This window comes from Neolamprologus brichardi, chromosome 4, assembly GCF_056152115.1.
Source record: "Neolamprologus brichardi isolate AB-2024 chromosome 4, ASM5615211v1, whole genome shotgun sequence".
In the NCBI taxonomy this organism is placed as follows: domain Eukaryota; kingdom Metazoa; phylum Chordata; class Actinopteri; order Cichliformes; family Cichlidae; genus Neolamprologus; species Neolamprologus brichardi.
In genome coordinates, this window is record NC_142107.1 from 23,568,779 (window position 1) to 23,594,937 (window position 26,159).

Genomic DNA, 26,159 nt, shown 5'->3' on the forward strand with positions numbered 1-26,159 from the left:
CGTTTTAACATGAAGGGGAACTTTAAGCACAACTTTTTTATGTGCACATGACGGTCTTTTTCAAAAGCTAACCACTGGTACTGGTGCTTGAATCTAACCAATAAACTAGTGAGGGTAAACACCCACCTAATTACACAGGTGTTACTGTGTAAAGTTTCAGTGTTATAATAGTCATCCAGTGATGTTTACGACTGGATTACACAGTAATTATTTAATGTTTACAATGTTTTAAGTTGAATTTTACAGTAAGCATTCGTATCCATAGATTAATTAACACTTTTATTAAGGAATACTAGTTAACCCTTTAAAACCGGTCAGAGCGGCACGCTCTGTTTTGCGTAACTATTTTTAAATCCCGGTAGCTCTGCAACCACGTAAGCTAGCGCAATAATTTTTTTTGCATATGAAACCGGAGGAGTTGTACTTACATCTTATGCCATCAGCTTGTCCTCGGTCACAGTTTTCTTCCACATATAGTTTTGCAAAAACTGCATAAAAAGCACTTGCAGCAACAAAAACATAATATTCCAGAAACACGCTTTGCCGATCCAATCAGCTGTTCGTAACACTTCCTACAGCCATCAGCGCGAACTATCGCATGTCCGCTATGACCTGCCCGAAACCGGAAGTGACGTCATTTTGTGGAAATGTAGTTTTTTGCCTTCAGGGCCTTGCGAGCCTATACTGGTGTTTTTAAAAGTTCTGTTTGACTTTATGACTTTCTGTGTTGTTTCTGGGATGCTTAGGACTCATATTGCACTGCTGGAAATAGTTTATTTTGATGCATATGCTGCTTTTTTGCAAATTTGCACTATAATATTTATTTTCGTTTTTCCTGCAGTGTATAAAAATTGGTGTATCTCAAAAATAAAACTATGAAGACACTCAAAATAAATTTCCTGTGGTGGGAAACTATTTTGTGCTACTTTTTTGTATTTACAGTTTTGAGGGATAAGCCTCTTAAATTTCTCTAACTAGAAATATATGTTAAAAAAACAAAAACGATTTTCAATTTTTTTGTAGTTTATTGCACTTTTTTGCAATTTATGTAATTACTATGCACTTAATGCAGACATGTTATTAAAATTTGGGCTATAATGGTTGTATTGATGTATATCAACTTGAAATGCTCCCAAAAGCATGTAAAAATATAATATAAGCTCTGGCGGACTTGGTTCTATGGCAGGTCTTAAAGGGTTAAGGAATAAAATATTATTATTATTTTTTCATCATTTCCATGTTTAATAATTATTAAGTAACGTAGTTGAGCATTTATTAGCAGTGGATATTTGAAAGTCTTGCAGGATGAGTGATGTTGACCCAAAGTAAAGTTTTCAGTCTAAATGTAAAGTGAACGTATTTGGAGTTCGGTCTGATGATTGATTTGATTTAATTACTGTGTCGTGCATAAATTGTATGTTCAGGCCGAACAGGCCGAGTAGCAACATAATTACAAATAACAGTAAACAAACAGTCCATCCACAAAGGTGGATCCATTTGAGCTTTACAATGATATATTTGTAACTTGGCATTCAACGTCGAGGTCAGGGTTGGTTTGTGATTATCAAAGAGCGAGTGCTGTCCACCGCCGGCATGACTGACGTTAGCCTGCTGACCGCAGGGCAATAAAACAGTCTGGAAAACCTGCAATCAATTTGATGACTTTTCAATATTTTTAAAAGTAAATGAACTTGTTGTTTAAAAGCTTCCCAGCAGTTTGCATACAGCCGAATAAGCGAGTACATTACATAACCACCAAATAAAGCCTGTGTATCAGATGGGTTTAATCATTATTTGTAGTCCTTCCTGATTACTTATCTCTGGTTAAACTACAAAAAGCCTGAATAACTTGAAGCTAACGTTGCAGTGTTCAGATATACAGTATCTGGTTTGTACGTGTGAGCCTGCCTCGGCAAGTGTGTACAAGTACACTGGTGTGTTTTGCATGAGCACACACACACACCTAGATCCCATCTCCTCTATCGGTGCTCGGCGTCATCATTTGCCAGTGATGACAGCCGCCTCTGTTTAACCCGCCGCAGATCAGTGAGTCAGAGCTACCGTGTTTCTAATCATCCCCACGCAGGAAATCTCCGTCTTTGTTGGCGTTCGCTGATAGCGTCGGTGTTATCCCCGACTCTCCCACCCGGCCAATATCAGAGATTGATTGCTTTTGTCTTGTTATCGGGGTCGTTTAGGTGAGATTGACACATGCTTGCAGGATAAGAAGGCTCCGAGGGGCTCTCAGACTGGGTGGGTGGGGCGGGGTGGGGTCCTCAGTACGATACAGTGGCACGCCGTTAAACATGCATGCTGACCTGCATGAAATGTTGATGATGCATAATCGGCTGCATCATGGGGACTGTAAATAGGTCAAAGTGGCTTCGCCGCGCCTCACTTTGTTTTTGAAGATGTGCATTCAATCAGACGCTCACTGCATCTGCTCGTCTGTCTGAAGCTGCAAGCACATCCTCAGCCTTTCAGTCCACCAAGCCGAAGCAGAGCAGGAGAAATAAAGACCTCAGTCGGGCGAATGTTTGTTGCACACTGAATTTTCTCGGCCACTCTGCTGCTTGGCGGTTGCCGGGCGGGGTGGCTTCATGCTCTGCACACTAGCCACACATCCTAAATAATTCACACTCTACTTGAGAATTCTCCAACGGACTCACTGCCGCCATTAGACACTCTCTGGCTGCCAGTTTTTCTTCTTCTTTTTCTTTTTTTTTCTCGGGGTGCTTGTTTTTCACATTCTGACTTCAGCATTACAACCAGAGAAGAAGACGGCGTGGAGGGGTGTCGAGGAGGGGAAGAAATGAAAAACGAGTAATATCTCGGGTCGATGAGAGTTCACGGACAATCCAATATATAAAAGCGAGTTTACATGCATAACACTTCAACATTAAGATTTTTCACAGAGTTCAGCATATTTTCAACAACTCTCCCTCTACTAGTTTTTTTTTTTTTTTTTTTAATCTGAGACGCCTCTTTGACAATGTCTCCCTCATGCAAAATGCATGAGCGCTTGTGGATCGATACAGGCCCTTTAATCTCTCTACATAGACAGCTCCCGCACTCAGGCGTTGAACCCACACCCATGGCTGCCACCGCTGCAACCCAGATCAGAGGCCAGGAAGAGGGAGAGCAATCTGCTCGAGCCACGAGGGGGTTTCAGCCTCTGAGGTGGGCAGGATGACTGTGGACTGTCTCCAGCATCTTCCAAACAACACTTGGCCCATACCTGATGCTTCCCCGAGACATTAAAGTCTGCTTGCAAAACAGGTACTACAGCTGGAGTGGAGGCTTGAAGAGTACTTTTTAAAACTCACCACCGCTGGGAAGAAGTCTTTGTATGTGTGTGTGTGTGTGTGCTACTATATTTGTGCTTCGAATACACCACTGTTGCTACTGCTACACAGCATGCAGCTATAATTCTCTTACTCTGTAACAAATTAATCTCCTGAACTGACATTTGCACTTGAGGCCCAGAATTACCATCAGCAGTGTGCACTCAAGGGACAAGTCCCACGTAGTTTTGTTTTTGTCAGCAATTCCCATTAAAAGAGCAAAAGACCACCACAAACCGACGCGACTAACAAGTATCCAAAGCTCATTCCTTTGTACCCCAGAACTCCTTTGTTGTCCTAAAACCATTAAAAATACATCAGTGAGCAACAGCGCTGCACGTGGGTGGCGTGTTCCTTCATTAACACCAACACACACCCTCTACTTTATTTATACAAACCCCTCTTGTCGCCCCAAATATACCGAACGTAGATCAAACCGCCACAGAAAATAGTCCCTGCCTGAAAAAGCAATTCACACGTGCTTGAAAGATGTCTTTTAAAAAGAGGAAGGAGACTCTGCGTGGATTAGATGTGACACCGCCTCGACTCTACAGCTGAAGTCTGCAGAGTGACCGTGGCGTCTGCCCCTAAAGAGCCAATCAGCAGCCGAACCGGGAAGCATAATGTAGACACGAGAGCACAGCCAAGGTTTACAACAGTTTCAACTGCGTGGTGGCAGGTTTATCAACTCATTATGTTAATTAAGATGTAGTTATGTATATTTCATGAGGTGAATTAGCCTCACCTTTGTTCTGCGCTGTAGTGGAAGGAGTCAGAGATGATAAAAGCACAGCCACGCTGGGCCGAAATGAAACCGTAATGTGAACTTTTGCACACGGAAACGCCACTTCCTGCCCTTTTTTTTTTAGTTTGTGTGCTTTCTGTCACAAGCGTTTGCTCATCATTCATTTAGATAAGGGCTCCGTCTTGTTAGCCCAAAATAAGCGCCAGCAGGCCAAGTTGGCTGCAGAGTGGCAAGACTTGCTTGTAGAAGGACTTTGCTTAATGAATTAGGAATATTGCTTTTTGGCCTTTTTAGTGGAATTAGTTAATTGCAGGAAAATAAAAATGCTTAGAATCTTATTCTCCCAGCTTTAAATGACAAACTATCCATTGAAGCTAATTGTATGATTATATTCAGATTAAATCACTCTGAGTGGTCAGTGAGACTACAGAAGTGCTATGTAAACGCCACTTCTTTCCATTTCATTAAGATTATTGGATTGGTATTTCTGATGGATTCAAATCTAACCAACATTTTAAACATTTGGTGGCGAGTCCAGAGGAAACTCTCATTTCTAACAGTCGGCGCTAATGAACGAAGGGACAGTTTCTTCTTTATCGTTATCACGTTTTCCTTTATTTTGTTCAGCTTTGTTTTTTATGCCGTGCTGTTATTTATGATTGTCCGTTTTGGGCGCCTGGCGTTTGAGTATATGAATGAGCAAACGGATGGATGCAGAGGCGGAGAAAGTGCAATATTTCCAGCGAGCAGACTAGATGTACAACATAGTACATATCGGTGTAAAATGGGATTTATAAGTACCTCGAATCTATACTTATGGATTGTGCTTGAGTAAATTGTTGTTCACCGCTGAAACGGCATCGCTCGAGAATACTAGCGAGCGTTGAGAGATGTAAAATCAGGGTGTAAAACAGGTATTTCTGCAACTGCTTTCAGGTTAATTCATTCTTCCTGTGTGGTTGTTTTTTCTTTATTAGATTTTTAAATGCTACAGCTTATTTGCCTTTGAGTTGAGATTCTCCTCACATGTTGGGCGGTCACAGACAGAGAAAAGCCCCCCCTCTTTCCTCAAATTTTACGTACAAAAGAAGATTGCCTCAGCTTCCTTTTATCAACACTTTTGTTTACTTAGGATGTGCCAAATGCGGGATTTAGTGTCACATTTGTCTGAGTGTCTGGCACTTTCACTGAGCTCGTACTTCAGCTGCTCTTATTATCAGCCATTTTGAAGCTGTTACTCATTTTGCCAGTCATTTAGTTATTTCTGAGGCATTGTCGTTTTCATGTTGAGGTACAGTCTGACTGCTCGGAGCTTTGATCATATTTTTGTACAAACAGATTTGGGAAACAAAGCAGAAGCGCTGAAGGTTTCTTTGGAGCCTTTGCTGTTTGTAAATGTTAAATGAGGGAAGAAACATTATTGCGTTTAACTAAAGCAGACCTTAAAGGGAAACGAGGCCAAAGAAAGAAGAAAAAAACAAACCTCGTCGTCGCCGTTTTGGAGCTTTTTGAAATCGCGCTCCTGTAAACTGTTGGCAAACTCTTTTGATTAAGTGAAATGTGATCAGCCTGGGTGGCGTTTTAAGCTCTTGTAAGTTGGACGAGGAAAAGATTTTGAAAGAGAAACTTAAATAATGAACATTAAAGACAAAAATCTTTGAAAAAAACGAGCCCCTGAGCTGAAACTGAGAGCTATCAGTATATCCGGGCCCACCTCCGGATAACGTGTGGCAGTTTAGAAATGATCCGGTATGGCTGATGCATCAGCTCAGCCTCCCCATTGTCTTCCACCCTCAAAGACTCCCTTCTTCCCTCCTCCACTCCCCATAATGCAATGCAGCTTTTGTTCACTCATTCTTTTAACCGTTTCTTTGGCTGCGAGTTGTCACGGCGGGACAAATTAAGGAAGCGGTAATAGGGTTATGTCAAGTAGACGGAGGTGCCGGCTCTGTGCGGATGCCTCCCTCCCTCTGTCTCCATGAAAGGTTAGTGCACTCGCTGGGTTTTGTCTCCCCCGCTGTAATGAGAAAGGCAACAGACAAGCCTCTATCAGTCCTGCAACACCTACTGACAGATAGCATTTGGAGAGTGGAGAAAAAGAAGCATTAGGGAAAGAGCGAGCAAGCGTCACAGGAAGTAATACAGCAACACGAGCGTGAACGATGGCAAAGGACACGCTTGACCAGGAAAAACAATCGCTCTCTCCGAGGGTGCTGCACTTAAACATTTACCTATATGATACCTTCATGTTTGTGTATGTATGTGTGTAATTTTCTTTCCTCCAGAGATGCGCCTTGCAGAGTTTGACACTTTAACATTTCCCATCGAACCATCAATATTATGGCCTCAACAGGGCGGCATTAAAGCCAGACATCTTTTGAAATATTGAGCAGCGATCGCAGCGTTTTGGTTCGGTATCATAGCGCATTCACGACTCCCGCTCGGAGATATTACACTCACATTTCTTCCACCTCCTTTGGGCAAACCCTTTCTCTTCCAGCCGCCATCGTTCCAGGGCAGATGTCCGTGGAAAATCTGTATCAGCGTGCGAGTCCCCGTAGCTACGTTTTGATGGCGGTGGAATGGGAAGGGGAAGGGGGCGGGGAGGGGGGGATGCTGCCCGCGATGTGGTCAGAGGGCAGGGTTGGATCACGGGTAGCGACAGCAGATGCTCCGGGCGCTTCGTTCTACACAGAAGGGTTTTATAACCGCGCAGGTACCTACACGCCGAACACATCCACAGCCGGAGACGCTCCCACGGAGATACAAGCGCTGAGGGAAACACATTGGGACTGGGGCAGAGTAACACACCCACGCAAACTTTATATTTAGAGCGTCTATTTAAGTAGCACTTCTAAAAACACAGGCTCTTACCAAGCGCTGGTAGGAAAAAAAAGACTACATAAAACATTCAACAGTCTGACATTTGGTTCAAATGGTGTTTGAGATGGCAATTCAAAGGAGGGCGCTGATTTAACCCCTTTGTTTAAAGCGTCCACCTGGAAAAAAATGTATAAATCCCCAAATTTAGTCAAATCTCCGAAATCTCTGAGCTCGATAGATAAGAGTGCGTCTCCTTATCTGGTTCAGTGGTAAAGCAAATATTCATGATTAACTTTAGCCCACTAACGTATAATAGGCTAGTAAGAAATAAAAACACACTTATTAATTTCTATAAACATCTGAAGATGGAACAATTTCAGTCTGGAGAACCACTTGGTGCACGCGAAAGCCAGCCTGCACAACAATCGGCTCTAGAAACTGTAAAGTGGAGCTCTAGCAAATTTGATGCAACACAATTGAACAAACAAATCCACTTTAGTGATTGTAGTAGTACTCCTTCAGTGATTGTGCTCTGCCTTGCAACACTAAAAAAAGAAAGCCTGTGGTTGCACTTTTGAAGCCGATAGGACCTGGAGCCAGAACAGGAGCCTTCAGGGAGAAACCACTGTGATGTCCATAGCCTCCAGGCACCTTTAGACTTGGACATTGACAGTATTGGGTGAAAAGAAATCATTAAGCTTGCAGGAGACTAAAAGTCTAGAAATGGAGCTGTGGAGAAAGCCTCAATGGACCCTTAAATTAGCCACTAAATTTAAGACGCTCATACACAAAAGCTTCCCAGAAGGGTTGAAACCTGCTTCCTTTGTTTGGTTCTTGATTAACTTGTTGATTAATTTTCAAGTAACTGATCAATCTTTTAAAAACCGTCACATTCCTCGTTCGTCTCGAGCGTCGGTCCAAAACGCAAAAATATTAAAGCTCGAGAAGTCTTAATGAATCGATGTGTCAGTCGTCACTTCAAACGCATTCATCCTCATTAGTTACATTAAAAATTTAAACATGTATGAGGAAAAGCAAGTGGCGTTATCCTTTTGAAATAAACAGCGGAGTGATTTATCGCTCAGATTGGAAAAACACGAACGCCATCAGCTCGAGTTTGATGATCAAAGCCATCTCCGCGGCGTTCGCGTTCGATGGTTTTTAAATGGTCTGAGGTTAGGGACAGGTGCGTCGATAAATGAGGTAGCTGCACCAATAATGTTTTAAAATCCAACACATTTCGAGCATTTTAAATGTTTCCAGTTACACGCACGTTCGCACATTTCCTGACACCTTCTGGCCCGGCTGTGGTTTCTTACGCTCCGTTCTAATATGATATGTGTGCGCAGGAGGCCGCTTTGGCCCAGTGCGTCTGACAGTATTGATGTACCATTTCTCACCTGCCGCTGCTAAATATGAGAGCATGGTAGTTGCAGTGTGAACCCCTGACCCCTCTGGGAGACACACCGGCATTCACAGTTGTGCGAAATAGGTCTCTGGTTCCCCGAATGCCTGTTTAGAGTAATGGTCAAAGGTATGCCTGCAGGAAGGGAACATTACTGGGCATGACCAATCTGCTCCCAAATGGAATACACTTTATGTCACTGCACCAATCTATGTAATTGACTTTGCGTTGGGGCTGAAGCCATTATGGTTAAGGGTGCTTCTTTTTCCTTTTTCCTTTTTAACAGAATGTCAGTGAAATCTGAAATGCACTCGGATGGCAGATTCGGAGACAGATTGCTCTGGACGGATTTGAATTTTGGAACATTTTGGCCACGAATGTGCTCGACGGGGACCGTGCACTGTCTCGTGTTTTCACACACGGTCCTCAGACTGCAAAGCGCTGGTGCCAGGGAGTATTCACTCTGTCTGTGGGGCTGCGGTTAGGCCGCGGACAACAGGTGAATGCAATTAACAAGGCGGCGGAAGAGAGGAGCAGCAGTGCTCTGAACCCCGAGGACTGGATTTGAGAGCGTTCCTCTGACTAGCTTAGCAGTGGCGTGATTACAGTATCCTGGTGCTGTGTAGCATGTCTGAGGTACAAAAATGAAGTGAAGTTCACTTCAACAAACACACGCATGATGGTGTGGATAGTTTAAGTAGCCCCAATGACATTATATATTTGTATATTCAATGACACTGCAATATGCAATTATACCTGGCATGTTATAGAAATCTTGAAATAACAAAATATATAAAAACAAATGCACATTTAAGAACATTAGTACTATTTTGCTGATCCTGTAAAACTAACGTGCGCCGAGCCCATAAGTATCAAAAGGTTCGTCTGGATAATTAAATACCTCACAAGCAGACATGTTTCATATTTATAAATCCTGTAAATCAAGCATGTGTCTGTTTTGGGTAGTGCTCTTTTATGTGCACATGCATTTGTAAAGCTTTTTTAACAGATGTATTCAAATGAAAACACCTTGCCCGGTTAAATCCCAGCTAATATTGGATTCAAAGAGCTCTCTGAATCTTACATTAGCTGGTCTAACAAAGGGAAGCGTACCTCTGTGTCATCTTGTGGTTTACCATATATGTCGTTTGACACCAGCTGTCATGGGGTTTATAAATAAGGACAAAGGGACACGTCAGTAGAAAGGTTATTAAAATGATCACAGCTAATAAACCCTTCAATGGTCATGTGCTCTGTGAGCCACCAGGTCCTCATCTAGCTCCAAGTGTTTGCCTACAGTTTCATTAACCCTTTAAAACCAGTCAGAGCAGGCACGCTCTGTTTTGCGTAACTATTTTTAAATCCCGGTAGCTCTGCAACCACTTAAGCTAGCGCAATAATTTTTTTTGCATATGAAACCGGAGGAGTTGTACTTACATCTCATGCCATCAGCTTGTCCTCGGTCACAGTTTCCTTCCACATATAGCTTTGCAAAAACTGCATAAAAAGCACTTGCAGCAACAAAAACATAATATTCCAGAAACATGCTTTGCCGATCCGATCAGCTGTTTGTAACACTTCCTATGTTGGAATAGACGTCAACGTGAACTTTCACATGTCCGCCATGACCTGCCCAAAACAGGAAGTGACGTCATTTTCGCGGAAATGTAGTTTTTTACCATCTGGGCCTCATGAGCCTATACTGGTGTTTTTAAAAGATATGTTTGACTTTATGACTTTCTGTGTCGTTTCTGGGATGCTTAGGACTCATATTGCACTGCTGGAAATAGTTTATTTTGATGCATATGCAGCTTCTTTGCAAATTTGCACAATAATATTCATTTTCGTTTTTCCTGCAGTGTATAAAAATTGGTGTATTTCAAAAATAAAACTATGAAGACACTCAAAATAAATTTCCTGTGGTGGGAAACTATTTTGTGCAACTTTTTTGTATTTACAGTTTTGAGGGATAAGCCTCTTAAATTTCTCTAACTAGAAATATATGTTAAAAAAACAAAAACAATTTTCAATTTTTTTGTAGTTTATTGCACTTTTTTGCAATTTATGTAATTACTATGCACTTAATGCAGACATGTTATTAAAATTTAGGCTGTAATGGTTGTATTGATGTATATCAACTTGAAATGCTCCCAAAAATGGCTCCACAGCATGTAAAAATATAATATAAGTTCTGGCGGACTTGGTTCTATGCTAGGTCTTAAAGGGTTAATCGTTACAGGCTCGTCCTCGTCGACAGCTAAGCTAACCTGAAGCTAATAAAACATTGTGATGCTTTCATGTTTCTGTTATATATATATTAATCACATGTAACATATCTGCTTGGCTCAGTTTATAAAGTGGAGCTGCTGGGATCATATTCTGGTTGTCCTCCTCTCTGATCATCTGATTAGAGTCTTTTAACTATAAATCGAGTGGCGGCCACACTATTTTTTGTTTGTGATCATCACGTATATACAGCATATAGCGACTTAGGGCTGTGCGATATGACCAAAATGTCATATCACAAGACATTTATCGTCCCGACAACAATATGTATCACAAAAATGTTACATTTTCTGTAAATTCTGTGAATCTCGGGCAACTCTGTGAAGTGTTTTCAGCTGGGCGTCGTGTACCTGGACTCGAGTGTTACATAAGTTAGAACGGCCGCAATTTTCTTTGTGAGTATTTATTACAGGGCGTGTTCTAAGTGTAACCCATATCAACTACACACTGTCACAAGACCCATGTCAGCTGATTTGATCCCCTTCTCCTGATTTGCTCCTTCCACGTCGCGGCAAGTATGAAAACCGGCTGCGGAGGGATACTTGCAGGTTCGACTCCTGCTGTGGCTGTAAGCTTATGGCGTTTAGAACGGCTATCTATAAACTCATTTCACCTCAGCGGCAAGTGTCCTTAATATCTACCAAAAACAACCTTTTGGTTGTCAGTAAGCAGTCGATCTTTTCTTAAAAGAAAAGGACCAAAAAGGACTCTTGCACAGAAAATCACAGCAATTAATTTTTTAAATAATTGTGGGCATTTGTTTACGTTGTGTGTTGCATTAATTATTTTGTTCCACTTCCCCTTTCCCCCCTTTATTCAATATATTTTTGGTACAAGATATTGCAGTCTGTGGTCTCATCATTCACACCATCGAGGCTCCATAAAGAACTATTTCTTCTGCGCGTCAGTCAGTAAACTCATCCATTGCAATAAAACTAGTCCTTAAATAACTTTGCGTTACATAAGGTTTATTTTTTAGCACCTGACGGCTCTTTTTAGCTTCTCGTCCGTAAACACTCCGCAAACTATTTCACTTAATTATGTTTATTTTGAAAAATCTCAACAGGATCTTCAGCTTTATTTTGAAAGGTTTATGTGGAAAATAAACAAACGGACGGCGGAGCCACGCGATGGTTTTACCGTCGTTGTTGCTAACGACAACACTTAAAAACAGTCGGTTGTCCGCCCGTAGTGTGGTTACATTAAATATAAGAGAAAGAGAGCTTTGAAAACGATGAAAAAAATATTTCTTTAAACAGTTTATTTTGCGACACCACGAAACAAACGATAGCGTGATATCGTCACCCGATATATATCGTTATATCGAACAGCCCTATAGAGACGTATGCATATGTATTAGTGATGGGTCGTTCGCGAACGAAATGGCTCTTAGAGCCGACTCTTTGAAGTGAACGATGCGAGCCGGCTCCTTATTGGGAGCCGTGAGGTTTTTTTTTTTTCTTTCTCTCACCCTCTCTCTCGCCCTTTTTTCCGCTAAACTCCGCAAGCGCGGCCTGTATGCGCTGGGCAGAGGGGGGAGGGGCGTTAGTTACACTCGCAGTAGCACAGGAACAGAGCCAGAGAGAAAGAGAGCGAGGGACAACGACATCACATTAGAAAGGTATAGCAATCATCCACTATTTTCAGTTGCAGATGATAAAGGATTCAGAAATCATGCAGGCCCATATGACAGAGAATGTGCATCTTCTTTTTGTTTTAATATTTTAATTTATATTTAATTGTGTTGTGGTGTTATTTCACGTTAAATTTGTTTAAAAGGAAAAAGCTGAAAATTTAAATAGTTAAAAGTTTAAAATGTAAATAGTTGTTTTTTGTATTATATGATTTATTTATTACATTTTATGTGGAGTGAATAAATAAAGTATATTTATGGTGGACCTTAGAGACAAAGCACGTACAAACTCCTAAGCATGTACAAACTCCAAAACGCGTAAAAACTCCAAAACACGTAAAAACTCAGAAGCACGTACAAACTCCAAAACACGTACAAAAGACAACAGAAGGGCTCCAGGTTTCTAGGGCGCAGTGTTGAGCTTTTGTTACCTAGTGGCTACACAAGCCAGGAAGTATCAACAACCGGATTTGGTGTGTGGTAGTAACAGGTAAATGAACTTTTTTTTTAAATTATTTGAATAAATATGAGTGCTTGTCTATAAATACACAAACAATACACACATGTTTTCAATTGTGTAATTTAAGTGATCTGGGTAGCTCTGTTTTGGAAGTTCAGTTAACACTAGAAATGTGTTTTGGAGTTTGTACGTGCTTTTTGGAGTTTGTATATGCTTTAGAGTTTGTACGTGCTTTGTCTCTAGGGGTCATATATAAACACATATAAATAAAACCACTTTTTTTACTTTAGTAATTCCTTTTCTGCATAATTTTATATTATTGTTAATGATTAAATAATTAAAGCAACAAAACAACCTGAAGAGCCGGTTCGGAGCCGAAAGAGCCGGCTCTTTTTAGTGAGTCGAGCCGAAAGAGCCGGATCTCTAAAAAGAGCCGGAAATCCCATCACTAATATGTATGCATGTTATTAATGTGTGGAGTTTGTCTGAAAAAGTGCTATTTGAATAAAATTATGACTCTTTCCCCTGCAAATCTAGAAACTGAATCCCTAGTAGTTTCTAACAGTGTGATATATTTGATATACACACGTCATGTAGGCAGGTGGTAAGCTTCTCGGCTGCTTTTCTCCCGAGCATTTTTATTCCTGGTGAAGGATGTTTTGGGACGTAACTGAGGGTTCAAGGATGGAGGATGATAGATTTTGTTCAGATTGTAAAGCCCAAAAACAGTCTTGTAATTTTAAACAGTGTACATATACAAACATTCTCCTCTGTTTCTGTTGCATTCGTTTCCTTTCTCATTTAACTCGTTTTAGCCGCTTAAAGACAAATTGTCTGAATTCGTATATCTGCTGGTTGAGACATTAGTTTCTTCATGTACGTCCATGTAGTCACAAGCTTACATGCTCCGTGTTATATCATCCCCAAGAGCGACTCTTGCCGCCTCTGAATTTTTCATCATTGATCTGATGTGATTTCCATGCTCGGCCATCCCTCTGCCCTGTCAGCTCTCTCTCTATCGCTGCCTCGCTCGGCCTAGAGGGCTAACAGGGCGTGAGCCATCGCCCCCGTTTATTGTCTCCCACCATGCCTCAACCAAACCCTTCCCCATCTTCCACCCATACCACCTAGGAGTATCACGCACACGCGCTCCTCGATGTCTTTTAGCTGCAAGCGCACCAGACTTTTAGGTGAGAGGGTGGTAAAACGGTCAATGTATTGATGCTGACTGTCCGCTGCCATAAAGCTCAATCAACCCTCTCCTTCCCTGCCTTGTCAAAGCAGCCGGAGCAGCGGCGGCTCGGTGTGTATGTGTGTTATTGGTGTAGACAGCGTGGCGTGGACGGTTGATATATGACAGTGGAGGAGGCAGAGTCGGTACCCCTCGGCTTTTGCTCTGCCTTCCCCGGTAGAAGCTTTCAAAATGCTCTAATATCTGGCCAGAGCTCAGTGAGCGATGGCCAGAGCCAACCTGCTGATCTTAGCACTGGGTGCATTAGTTTGCCATAAAGAAGCAGTGATTGTAAGACGCGGCAGGCGAAAACATATGAGGATGAATGACACCATATAAAAGCCAAGCTCTGTTTCAAAATCCATTAGAGAGGCAAGTGCCTCAGCTCCAAATGCAGCAAAAGCCAAGGCCCCACATCCTACCCCGGCATCCGATTGGAGCACAGGTCGCAGCTCGTTCCTCCAGTTCCTCCCTTAACTGTCCGCTTAATCAAATTTTTAATCAATGCGTTAGTACGTGACAGCTCTGAGGGAAGAAACGGCATACTTCACTCGCTGCAGAATATCGGCATCCGAAGATAGGTGGGAGACGAATGCAGCTCATTTGGTGCTAAGAGTGAGCTTTTTTGGGTCTGTGTGCGCAGGCTTCACTTTCTTCTCGATTTAATCTGTGCAGACATGTGTAATTGTGTGCGTGTTTTTCTTTGCTTCCATGAAAGTTCCAGCCTCCCCGTGGCACTGCCTCCTAATTACTCAGATCTGCGCTCAAAGTGAAGAAATAATGAACGAGAGCTTTAATTATGCCTCCAGACAAAGGATCCCTGATGCCTCCGCAACACCGCTGGCACACTGAGATGGGTGAGGGCAGGTTAAACAGAAACCCTTTCCTCTCGGTGCAGAAAGCTGGTCAGCCTTGAATGCAGACCGAGGCTGCAACTTGACGTGATGCTGTAAAGTGCAGATATGGGAGCGGAGGAATTAAAAAAAAAGACGAGCTACATACGTTTGTTATCTCTAACAGATATGACACAACCTTTAATTAGTGGGGATCCCTGAAGCTCTGGGCCTGAGATATAATCAGCGGACCTTTAGCAAGAGCACAACCCTCCCCTCTCTTGGTACCCTCGAGGCAGGCTGATCGAGGCGTCCTCATGCCCCCTCTTCTACAGCGGGGTTGGCTGGCACTCTGGAGATGCCAGATAATGAGGAAGCCTGTCAGAGGGGCACTTCAGTGGTGCCCCTCCAAAGGCCTCACTGCTTCTTAACAAAATCCACCAGCACCAAACACTGCTGCTTTGTTTTCCTCAGAGTGCGCCTCCAGAGGTCTTGGCTGCGTGTCCGGCAGGGTGGAGCGCCCCCCCGGAGAACGTGACACATCCCTGTATTTATTTTCATACGCATTTAGAATGACTGGACCGCTGAATAATATTGCATAACGCTCACGCTGACATGTGTGTGTTTTGTTCAGACTCTGGTGGTCGTCCTGATGGGGGAGCTGTGTCCATAGTGAAGTGCAGGGTGCAGTAGCAAAGTACATCTATTCAGCTGCTCTGCAGTCTAGAGATACTTGGCAAATGGTGCATTTGAGAGCAGACACACACCCACAGCTTTATATGCACAACCAACATTTCAGCTAAAATGAAAAAATATATAAAATATTCAGTTACTAAGAAATGAGGAAAAAAGATGAATTGTTCGGAAGGGTGCCTTTTTAATTGAACTGATTTTTTTTATTTTTTTTGGTTGTGATGTTTCAGTGAATATACCTACAAAATATAAAATTTTCTTTGCATATTAGGATTGCATTAGGAAAATATTTTATATGTGGCGATGCACGGCTTTATATATATATATATATATATATATATATATATATATATAAAAAGAAGGCTGTAAAACATTTGGCCCAAAAATCTGCAAAGTGTGAAAATTTCAGACAAGTCATTAATTAACATTCACCGGTATTCCTGTGATAGCGGTGCCAGCGTTGCTACACAGCAGGCTCTTTAAAGCCAAGTTATTTGGATCATAAAGAAGTAAAATGCTGTTGTTGTTTAGCTCTGCACACATGCAGCGACAGTCGACTGAGTTAATGTAGGAAAACAGAAATTTGAAAAATCGACACGACGAAATTCCACTTATTTTTCCTAAAACATCTCAGCCTGTTTTTTTGTTCTTTTTTAAATGAATGCATCATTAAATTTGAATGTTTTCAGCACTACTTGTACTTTTATACAGTAAAAAGTATTAGGTAAAACTCATTACCTAATACTATCGGTCTGCTTTCTATCATTACACATTCTATCTGTCGGTGTATCTATCACGCTCGAGTGATGATAGCTTTAGTAATTAAGATCCCGGATTCATTCATGAATGAACGATTGAACGAGTTTACTTTTTCTTCATGATCTAATCATGATTAAGTGATGGTTTCAGCCAAACCCTGAATTGGAAGAGTCATTACACACCAACGATTTATACGTTACGGTGACTCGACAAATATACAATTACTTCCTGCTTTATAAAATATGTTTGAATATAAATTAAAAATGCAAAGTAAAGTGTAAAGTTGCAGATATTTTTGAATACCTTAACGCAGTATTTTATACTTATTGATACTGGTCAGTGAAGTATGTGTCTTCCCCCACTGTCAGAATGATGGAGTTAAGGGAAATAAACAGTCATCTCTTATGATGATTAGTGTGAGTGTGCTCTATTGATCAGCGGTCATACGATAAACAGCGGCGAACTGGAGTGCGCCGCCAATCGTTTGGGCCCCATTAGTCGCCGCTTGTATTGCCTTTGATTATTGCTGAGTGTGCTCCCAGTGCACGTGATGGCTTTTTACTGCAAGAACTGCTGCTTTCAACCTTTCTTGGAGGAGCACATTAACGTAGCGCCGGCTCAAAAGACAAACACAGGCTCGTATACAAAGACAGAGGAGATGCTTTTGAAGGAGATTGAACACACATTTTAAAGCTTGCAATGCCCGAAACGAGCCCAGAGCGGCGAGTCGACAGAAATGTGCACACACCTGCAAAATCCCACGCGCCTGCTGACTTAATGACAATCAAACACAAGTCCGGACTCAGAGGGTAAATCGTGGTCTTTAACAGAGGCGGGCAAAGACGTGACAGAGGCGACGGTGACAGTGACGATGATGGTGATTGTGGTAATAATCATTACGCTGATTATTACGGGCCTGCCACAGCAATGTGGTGATTGCACTTGAAGGAAGAAATGGAGGAAGACGAAGGGTGATGGTGACAAAACTGATCACGGTGATTAAGATCACTTTTATTTTTTCTTTTTGTGATCAACTATGAGCCGTTCGCTGCAGTTGTTGATCTTTCTTTAATTGGCAGAGCAGCAGTGTGTGGAGTTAACTGAGGATATCTCTGCTGTTTGAGGGCTTTGATTTCACATGACATAAAGAAAAGGCACCGTTGAGAACATTCCAGAAACTCCCTTTGAAGGGAGTGATCTGGCAGTGCTCATTTGAATTATTAACTGGGTGAGACAGACAGATACAGAAAAAAGAAAGACAAAAAAAAAAGGAGCCAAAAAGCAAGAGATGGAAAACACATAGAGGAGGGACGGAGAGATGGATCCCCATCTGTAGCAGGCGATGCCAAACTGTTAATCCTAAAGCACGCCCAGATATCAGCGAGGACCGGTCTTTGCATCAAACAGTCAGGCCAATTATACAGACAAAGCGTGTGTATTGGTAATGAAGATGACTCCCAATAAAGGTGAGTGCTTATTTCATTTAATGATTTTTCTATTATTTCGTTTTTCTGTTCGAAGTTAGCGAAATACACGACCGAATATGTAATTACAGGTCAACTATCCCCCTGTGGCTGCTTGGAATTATTTAATCTGCAGAGGGGAGTGTCCCAGAGAGAGTTAATTCTCCTCTGTCGCCGTGTTGTGTGTCCCACAGCAGGACCCAATTATTACTGTCATTACGGCCACAACAGCAAACCTAGAAGGTGACACATCAGGTAATGTACGTGCAGGAAAATGGGAATAGCAGAACTTTGTAGATCTGCATATGCATTGTGTAGATCAGAGCATGAAGCAAGCAGAGCTGCTTCTTAGCATGAAATGAGCATGAACAAACATACATATACATATACATATAACGATACAACTCAATAACTGTGTGAAACTTTAGTAGAAAGAGACACACATGGATACATGTTCTAGCTAGGTCTGCTCCAGACCAGTGTTGCCAACTCCTCAGTAAGGAAAATTGCTATTGGCTGTCCTAAAAGTCGCTAGAAGTCGCCAAATGACGTCATCGCCTAATTTGCATAATTGGTCATGCTAATATAATTGTGACCTACGCTGTTGGAGAAAGAAATAACATCGTGGAAGAGACATAAAGCGAGTAAAAAAAACGTCCTAAATGCATTTAGAATTTATTTAGAACTACAAATTAAATTTCTTGTAGCAATTATTGTTTTTTAATGTCACAATTCCAACCCTGCTCCTTTATCCAGGCCTGGGCCGGCAAAAGTGACCCGAAATTGGCACACTGGTGGAGTTACTGTGTGTGTGTGTGTGTTTATAAGTAGTTTTAAACCTTGTGATCCACAAAACAGTGTAACAGTAAAAGAAGAATTGACTGCGTTACAGTCAGTGCGGGAGCAGCGGCTTCGCTCATGTGCGATTCATTTGCCGTTTGGACGCACAGGTGTGAACGTCTCCTGCCCTGATAGCAGCTGGGGGAGGACTATCCTCCGCCTGTGAGCGCTTTGGCACGGGTGAGGTGACCAAGGCAGCACCGCTGCTTGTTGAGAGTAAGAGCGATACGTGTTTTCATGTCAAAAAGTCGTCATAAATAAGTCTCCAATAATACCAGAAAAAGTTGCCAGATTTGTCGATAGTTGCTTTTTAGAAAGAAAGTCGCTAAGGGGGTCTGAAAACTCGCTAAATATAGCAACAAAGTTGGCAACACTGCTCCAGACTCACTAATTTTTTTGTTGAGAAAAAATAGAAAATTTGTTCCTTTATTTACTTATTGGACAAAATAAAGGAACATTTACTCAGATAATGGTAAGCAGTCTTATTGTTTTAAACAATAATAATATAAAAATAGCCGTCTATTGCTGCGTAGGGTTTGTGAAATTGCTGTGGAGGGTTCTGGGTTCATTGCGTTGTTGTATGTTGGTATTATATTTACAGTTCTTTTGGTCATGTTGGGTTTTCTCTACCTTCATGTTAGTCGAGTGAAGAAGTGACACCACGGGTGCAGCGGGTAGCTGTTTCAATGACCACCCCCCATGTTGACTCCGAAAAAAATCTAGACAATTCTTATAAATATATCTACCGATTGAATCGCCTTCTATGATTTCCATTTTCAGGTCTTTGTCCGTACAATGACGTGTTTTAGCGTTTGCTCAGACAGTTTGCATTAACTTTGTAAAAGTTCTTTGAAAGTTCAAAACGCTGCTGTTACTTTGCTCTTGCCCGTCTCGTTAACTGGTAACCTTTACCGTTCGGACCGACTCTGCTGCGATGAAGACGAGGCAGGAAGAGAAAGTGCCACAATGCTACATGAACTGGACCTTTATTTCCTTTCTTATAGGGCACCCAACACGCTACACAACAATCAGATAACTTACACTGAAACTCAGGCATCTCTAAACACTTTGCAGCTGATTACAATCACTTAATCACCTCTATTAGCGTGCACTTCACAATGCTGCAGCTAAGTGCTGGTAATGTTACATCTTGCACCCTCGGTCACTCACTTTCTGCTACACCGGACCTGCGCTACGCACAAATGATCCACAAGGCCACCTTCTTTGAAAGCAAAGCTTTGGCCGGTACTAAATGAAGAGAATCACTGCACCTCAGATTCAGCTTCTCATTAGTCAACCACGAGCGCAGAACGTTCTGTCTTGTGGATAAACGAATGCTCGACTCATAGAATTAGAGTCGGATCAATTGATGCTTCGAATCATTGATTTTCAGCATTGACAGCCTTAAGCCTGATCCGTGCTCGTCGCCTTTTTCCAATACAGTTCCGGGCCTTCACATGAAGGCAGCATCCTTCATATTATCCATGTCTAAGGAACTCTTATTGTCTTCTGTTGAAAAACCAAAGCTATGAGCATAACAGTCGATCTCAACAAGAACCCAAAAGACACAAATCCAGTAAAGAGTTTAATGGTTTCATGTCAGTCTGGATCATACTACATCCATGCCTTCAATTTCTCCAGAGGTTCATGAATGTTTGGAATAAGGTTAAGCTGAATTAGCTAAGTTAAGTTATTCGTGATTGATCCTTGTAGGGGAATTGCATTAAACCCATTCTTGGTATTGGGATTAAGAACCAGCATCAGTTCTAGGCATGTGCACTGGTCAAAGCCCCTTTGGAGAATCTAACCTTGCATGTTATTGATGGCAGGAATAACTTAAATTCACAGAGAGAACATTATTAGACAAATTTCTGAATATATCAAATGTTTTGGACGACGGTCTCGAGAGTAACCACATTTGGCCAAACCCAGTCGATGACCCGAGTTCTGCCGTTCTCTGCTGAAACATCAAGGGTCTGAATCCAGGCCTGCGTTGGATAACACTCAAGCTGGATTTCTTGCTTTCCCCCTCCTCTGACTTCGATCTCTATACCCAACTGGTGCCCATGATGTAATGAATACATCTTGTGCATTCTCTTTGTCTGCTTCTTTTAAAGCGGTATCAAACAGAATTAATCAGAAAAATACATTAAAAGGAAACTCGAAGTTGTTTTTCTTGTACAGTTTAGCGTGCTCTACAGTACATGCTTGGCTGAATGCATGTTTACAGCTGAGTAGATGAAGAGGGATGTCACGACTGGGCCTAATCACAGCCTGTTTTTGTGTAAATGCACTTTCCCCTGGCTTTACGGATAGATCTGCTATACGTGCTGTATGGTTTATGTCCTTGAGCGCGCACGCACGCACAGGCAGAGAGGAGGGAGGTGCTGCCCGACCACCGAGGGGGGTGTGTGTTTATGTGTGCTTTTGCGGGATGGGGGGGCCGCAATTAAAAGGCAGCATGCAGTGTCCCACGAGGTGCTAATGCCCAGGATCAGCTGTTCTAATGTCATTCACATCCCCTCTGCTATTCAGCCAGCCCGTTTGATGTATGAATCCACCAGGGACTTCATCAGTACCCCCCCTCCCCCCCTTTCATTCTACCAGCACCTCTTTCATACCCCCACCCTAACCTACCCAACCCCCTGTCGGCTCTTCAACCCCTCCTCCTCCTCCCGAGCTTGCACAGAACCTCCCCTTCTGTGTCTGAATGCTTATGTTGGCTTTTATCGCACACAAAGTAAACAGAGTCGCGCCAGGGATAGTGAGCGAGAGAAAGGGGGAGAGAGAGAGATCGGCAGAGACCGAGAAAGAGAGAGAGCGAGCGTGAGAGAGAGAGAGAGAGTGCAATAGTGATAAACGTGGAACATGCACATTGTCTGCGCACCGCTCGCCTCCCTGCTACATCTTCAATAGCGACACAAAAGCCAGCAAAAGGGAAATTTAAAAGGCAAGAGGAGGCAGAGGAAGGGAACTGATCCGAGGAGGGAGAGAGAGAGAGAGAGAGAGTGAGTGAGTGGGAGCGAGCGAGCCAGAGAAAGAGAGAGAGAGAAGAAGAGAGTAGAGCAAAAGGATCTCCCTGCTAAATGCGCAAAGCGTCCCGTCACCCCACGCTGAGCTCCATGGCCAACTCCGGCTGCCTCCTGCTCTCCGGCTCCGGGATGCTACCTCACTCGCTCCAGTGTCCCCCTGCCTTCCTCTACCTGCCCGAGGTAAGACTGATGCTCGCTTCGTCGACCCTCGCTCTCTCTCCTCTCCCTCGCTCCGCATCCCTTTTCGTCTCTCCGCGCGCTCCTCGGCAGCACGTGACGGCATCGCGCTCGCTTTGTGCCGTTACTCAGAGTACTTTCACCCGCCTAACCCTTGACCCTCAGCCTGCCTTTGAGGAGTAGAAAGAGGGGGGGGCAGGAGGCGGAGGTGGAGCGGGGGATCACCTCCTTTAATTCTACCCTCTGAACCGTCCCGCTCTCCATCGCCTCCCGTCTTCCTCTTCTCTCTCCAGTGCCTCCCTTTTTTCGAGTGAAATTAAAGCAGTGAATTAGCGATCGCCGTGACGTGGGAGCACGCAGTGTTTGTGTACAACAGTCGCTTCATGACTCATTGTGCTTGGAAATGTTTTCTCGGTCAGTCTGTTGTGCTCTGTCACTTCTGTGCTGCAAAGATGAGGCAATTTTACAGTTAGTTGTGTTTTTAAATGGGGGAAAATTCCTTTTAAAAATTTGCTTCTTTATCTCAGATTTTTTTATGCAAGTAGATGCCAACTTTTTCTGTAGCTGACTGCAAAAAAAGCTCCTCATTTATCTACATGTGGTAGTTGTGCATGTGTTAGCCAGTCTGATCCCTGCCTGTGTTTGCTAAAATCACATTCCACATGAATCTTTAAGACACAAATTTAAATTTTAACCCAGAATTTAGGAAGTTGGAGCTTCGAGGTCTTTGAGGAGTAACAAACAAAGCAAACTGCACACATTATTACAATGTGTGCAGTTTATTTTTGTCCACATTTCTTGGTCATCCCCTTTTTTGGACTGTCCTCGCCGTATAATCCTTTGATTTCATGTGGTTACGGCCATGAGAAAATCTCTATTTGTTTAAAACACACATTACGGCTTAAACTAAAACTGCTCTCGCGTGAGATTTGTTTAAATTTAACAAAGCAAGCGCCTCATTCTTCACCCCTTAATTTTTCTCATAGTGGCAACACTTTGAATAATTATATCTCTCAGCAAATTAACATTGATTTTCCCTTTTTGTGTGTGTGCGCAAGTGTGTTTGCCACCCTCCTTTGGAAATTGATTCTGTCACTGATCCCCTTGTTTTGTGAAACCTGAAGACTGCAATCTTCTGAAGGGAGGTGAAAAAATCAACAACAAGGTGACTCTTAAGAGCCCGTGCGCCTGTCTATCTGCTGAATAATTCACATGTTTTAATTCAGCGAGTTGGGGGCGGGAGCGCCGTTAGTGGTGGGATGATGGGTGAGTGGGGGGGGTTGGTGTCGAGCGTCCAATTCTGTTTTTACTACCGGCACCATGTGTTGCTGTAAACAGTGTGTTACTGCAGTGATTGAGGGGAAATAACGGCGCCGGAAAATCCTGCTTTCAATCTCCCGTTTTGAGCCGTATTCCTCCCACTTTCTCCCCAACGCCATCACGGTAATGGCCCTCACCACCTCCCACCCATCTGTCCAGAGTGGGCACACCCCACCAGCCGGGCTGTGATTGGGAGGGATGGAGGGTGGGGAGTAGTGGGGGGGTGCAGGGCATGTGGACAGCCAGGTGTCATCAGCACACGCAAACTGTGGAGGAAGCCAAAGCCGCCTCCAAAAACTCCAATAACGGTTGAATGTTCGTTATCGCTTATTGCAAATTTGAGGGGACAAAAACGCTTTGATGACCACAACCTTAGATGTCTCGATTCGTCACGTGGATCCTTCTGAGCGCCTTTCCACAAGCGAGCACGATGTAACACGAGTTTAGGTGCATCTACCTTCCACTACATCCTGTTACCTCCAAATCCTCGGGATGAGCCTCTCGAGTGCATGTGCGCGCGTGTGTTTTGGTCCACAGTGGATTCCTTTAAAGTCCAAGTCAGAGCTGAAATTGAAACTTCCTGTGTGCTATTTTCATGAAACATCCCCCTTTTTGTTTCAAATCCCTTTAATGTATCAGCAGCTTTTGTTCCTTTTTTCTTTTCTGTTTATTTCTTTTTTTTTTTTCTTCTTCTTTGCGGTAAATCCTCGCCCTGCAGCGCTGTGAGAGGAAGCAACCCTCTGAGTCACACTGTGGCCAGCGTCTCTCCCCCACATCACCCATCCTTCGTAGCACGCCGCCTGTGTTCCCCCGCCTTTCCCCTCTCCTCCTCCTCCTCCTCCCCCCACCGCCGACACTCTCCCGCTTCCTCCCCTTCGCCACAGTGCAGAGCTGCAGCATCGGCTCGTGTAAGATGACAGCCAGCGAACAGAAGGGGAATAGATTGAGGTGATAGCCTCTGCCTCACAGTTTGTTTGCATTTCAAATAAGACACTGTATTAAGTTGGGCTCCGAACAGCTTTGCTTATTATGTGTGAACATGGTGCTGCATGATATCACAGGAAGACAGGAGTTTATTACATAAAAGATTAGCAAAGCATACCTTGCCTTTATTTGTGTGCAGCAGTGTTTGGGTGTGTGTTCTCAGGCAGCTCGCTTTGATGCTCTTTGTAGTCGGCTGCGGTGCATATAAATCCCGGCTAAATGTTTGTTTTCATTAACACAAGGAGAGACTCCCTGCGGTGTGGTGGGAGAACTGTGGGCTTCTGATTACACACGCGCACGCACAAAAAGTGGCAGTATCACACCACCGCTGAAGGGCCTTTCCTCCTCCGCGACACGGGGAGAGTTTCTCCGCCACACGGGGTGCCGGCTTCATCCTTCCGCAGGATGATGTCACTTTTCCTCTACCCTCAATTTGTATTGTAGGGGCTCGTTTCGTGAGTTATGGCGCTGGATATTGAAGGAGTTATGAATTACAGTGTGGTGAGACTTTTATGGGATGCAGTGCTCACCGCTGTAGGCCCGTATTAAAGTATAAATATATTTATGGTACAAGCCGAAGCTAACGGGGGTAGCTCAGGTTTGCTGGTGGTAGTTAGTAGCTGTCTTCAGAGTCATAAAAACATGGCATCTCATGGATTTTCTATTTACCAGGCGCTGGGTGGGCATATGGCGACGCTCGTAAATGTAACTCTATTATCTAAGACGGTGCTGTTGGGCGGGAAGCTCGGCGTCACTTATGTCTAAAGAGGAAAAAAAGCAGCCGTTCTTATTGTCTCGATGTCACATCTCTCTCCCGTCTTTGCCTCAGACTTATCTCGAGATCTCCCGTGTTCTAAAAATGTCTTCCTTTGATTTGTAATTGGATTTTCTATCGTGGCATTCCACTCTGCCGGTGTCTATTGTTATTGTTGCATCTATTGATTTCTTTTTTGTGGCTTCTTCGGGCCGGGTGTTTTGAATTTCCCCCTTAACTGTACACGGCTTTGGTATCGCTCTAAACGGTTAGGTCACCTCGAAGAGGCGATCCTTTCATGTCGGTGGATCCTGCGAGGAATTGCCCGGGCTCTCTGGTTTCAGCGGCCTCCTCCTCCTCCTCCTCCTCCTCTCCTCTTCCTACTCACGCTGATCTCTTTTTACGCCTGCACTGGTACCGACTCTCTCTCACACACACACACTCACACACACTCACACACTGATAAATCTGGTTAAAGGCGAGGAATGCAGAGAGGAGAGTAGTGGGAATACTCGTGACACACTTCCCCCCTCAGTTCGGGCCTTGATCCTGCCTCCCAAAGCGCCACTATTCAGGGGGACTTTAGATATCGAAGGATTCAGGTTGGTGGTCTCTCGGGGATGGGCTAATGCGCACCGTGCAGAGACGGCTCCTTCCTGGGGGATAATTATTGTAGGCCAAGCTGTACTATTGACAGCTGTAAATGGAGATGCTGTCTGTAACTGGGGAGGACTAATAGGTTTTTGTCTCTACGTGGGCTCTCGTTAGGCCCGTGTGGGCACATTGGAGACGAGTCTGAGAAGTGAGTCAAGGCCAATGGGACTCGACGGGCCTGCCACCCCCCCCACGACATCTTGGGGGGAAATAGGGGTTAAATAATGGCAACGAATCATATTTTTTGTCCTATTGTCCTTATTATTAATCCAGCTTTTTGTTTGTGTTTTCCCCTTTGCTCCCATGGCCCCCGGACTAATTTGTTGAAAGATGTCCACCTTCAGAATCGCCGTGACCCAACTCATTTCGCGTAAAAGCCTAGAAAGATGGACGAACACGTCGTCGGTTTTAATCTTTTAGGAAAATCGTTAACAAGAAGAAAAGCAGAAAAAACACCTGCAAGCCAAACCCAGATGTTGCGATTAGGGATCTGCTTTCCCCGGCTATCTGATTCTCATTTGTTGTGTTTCTATAGATAAACTGCGTATTTGAAATATTCCATTATATCACAAGGCGATGCCAGCTTTGTTGTTTTTCAGTCAGTTTTTAGCTGAGCACAATTCACTCAGATTCAATCAGGCACAAATCAAAAAAACTTTAAACCCAATTTCATGGGCTCTAGAATATACCTCTCAATATGTTCAGTGTTTTGGTGAGAAATCA

General features: G+C 43.3%; 1 protein-coding gene across 11 annotated transcripts in view; it reads left to right on the top strand.

Annotated features, from left to right (window-relative positions):
* rbfox3b (RNA binding fox-1 homolog 3b) overlaps nucleotides 1-26,159 on the top strand; it is a 448,440-nt gene that overhangs the window by 324,285 nt on the left and 97,996 nt on the right. Inside the window, exon 1 of one of the 11 annotated variants that reach the window (XM_035912572.2) lies at nucleotides 21,294-21,727. The exons of the other annotated variants lie outside the window; for them this stretch is intronic. Within the exon in view, the coding sequence (XP_035768465.1) occupies nucleotides 21,602-21,727 (126 nt within the window). The 5' untranslated portion in view covers nucleotides 21,294-21,601. Of the gene's footprint in view, nucleotides 1-21,293; nucleotides 21,728-26,159 lie in introns of those variants that run through there. 11 annotated transcript variants of the gene reach the window in all.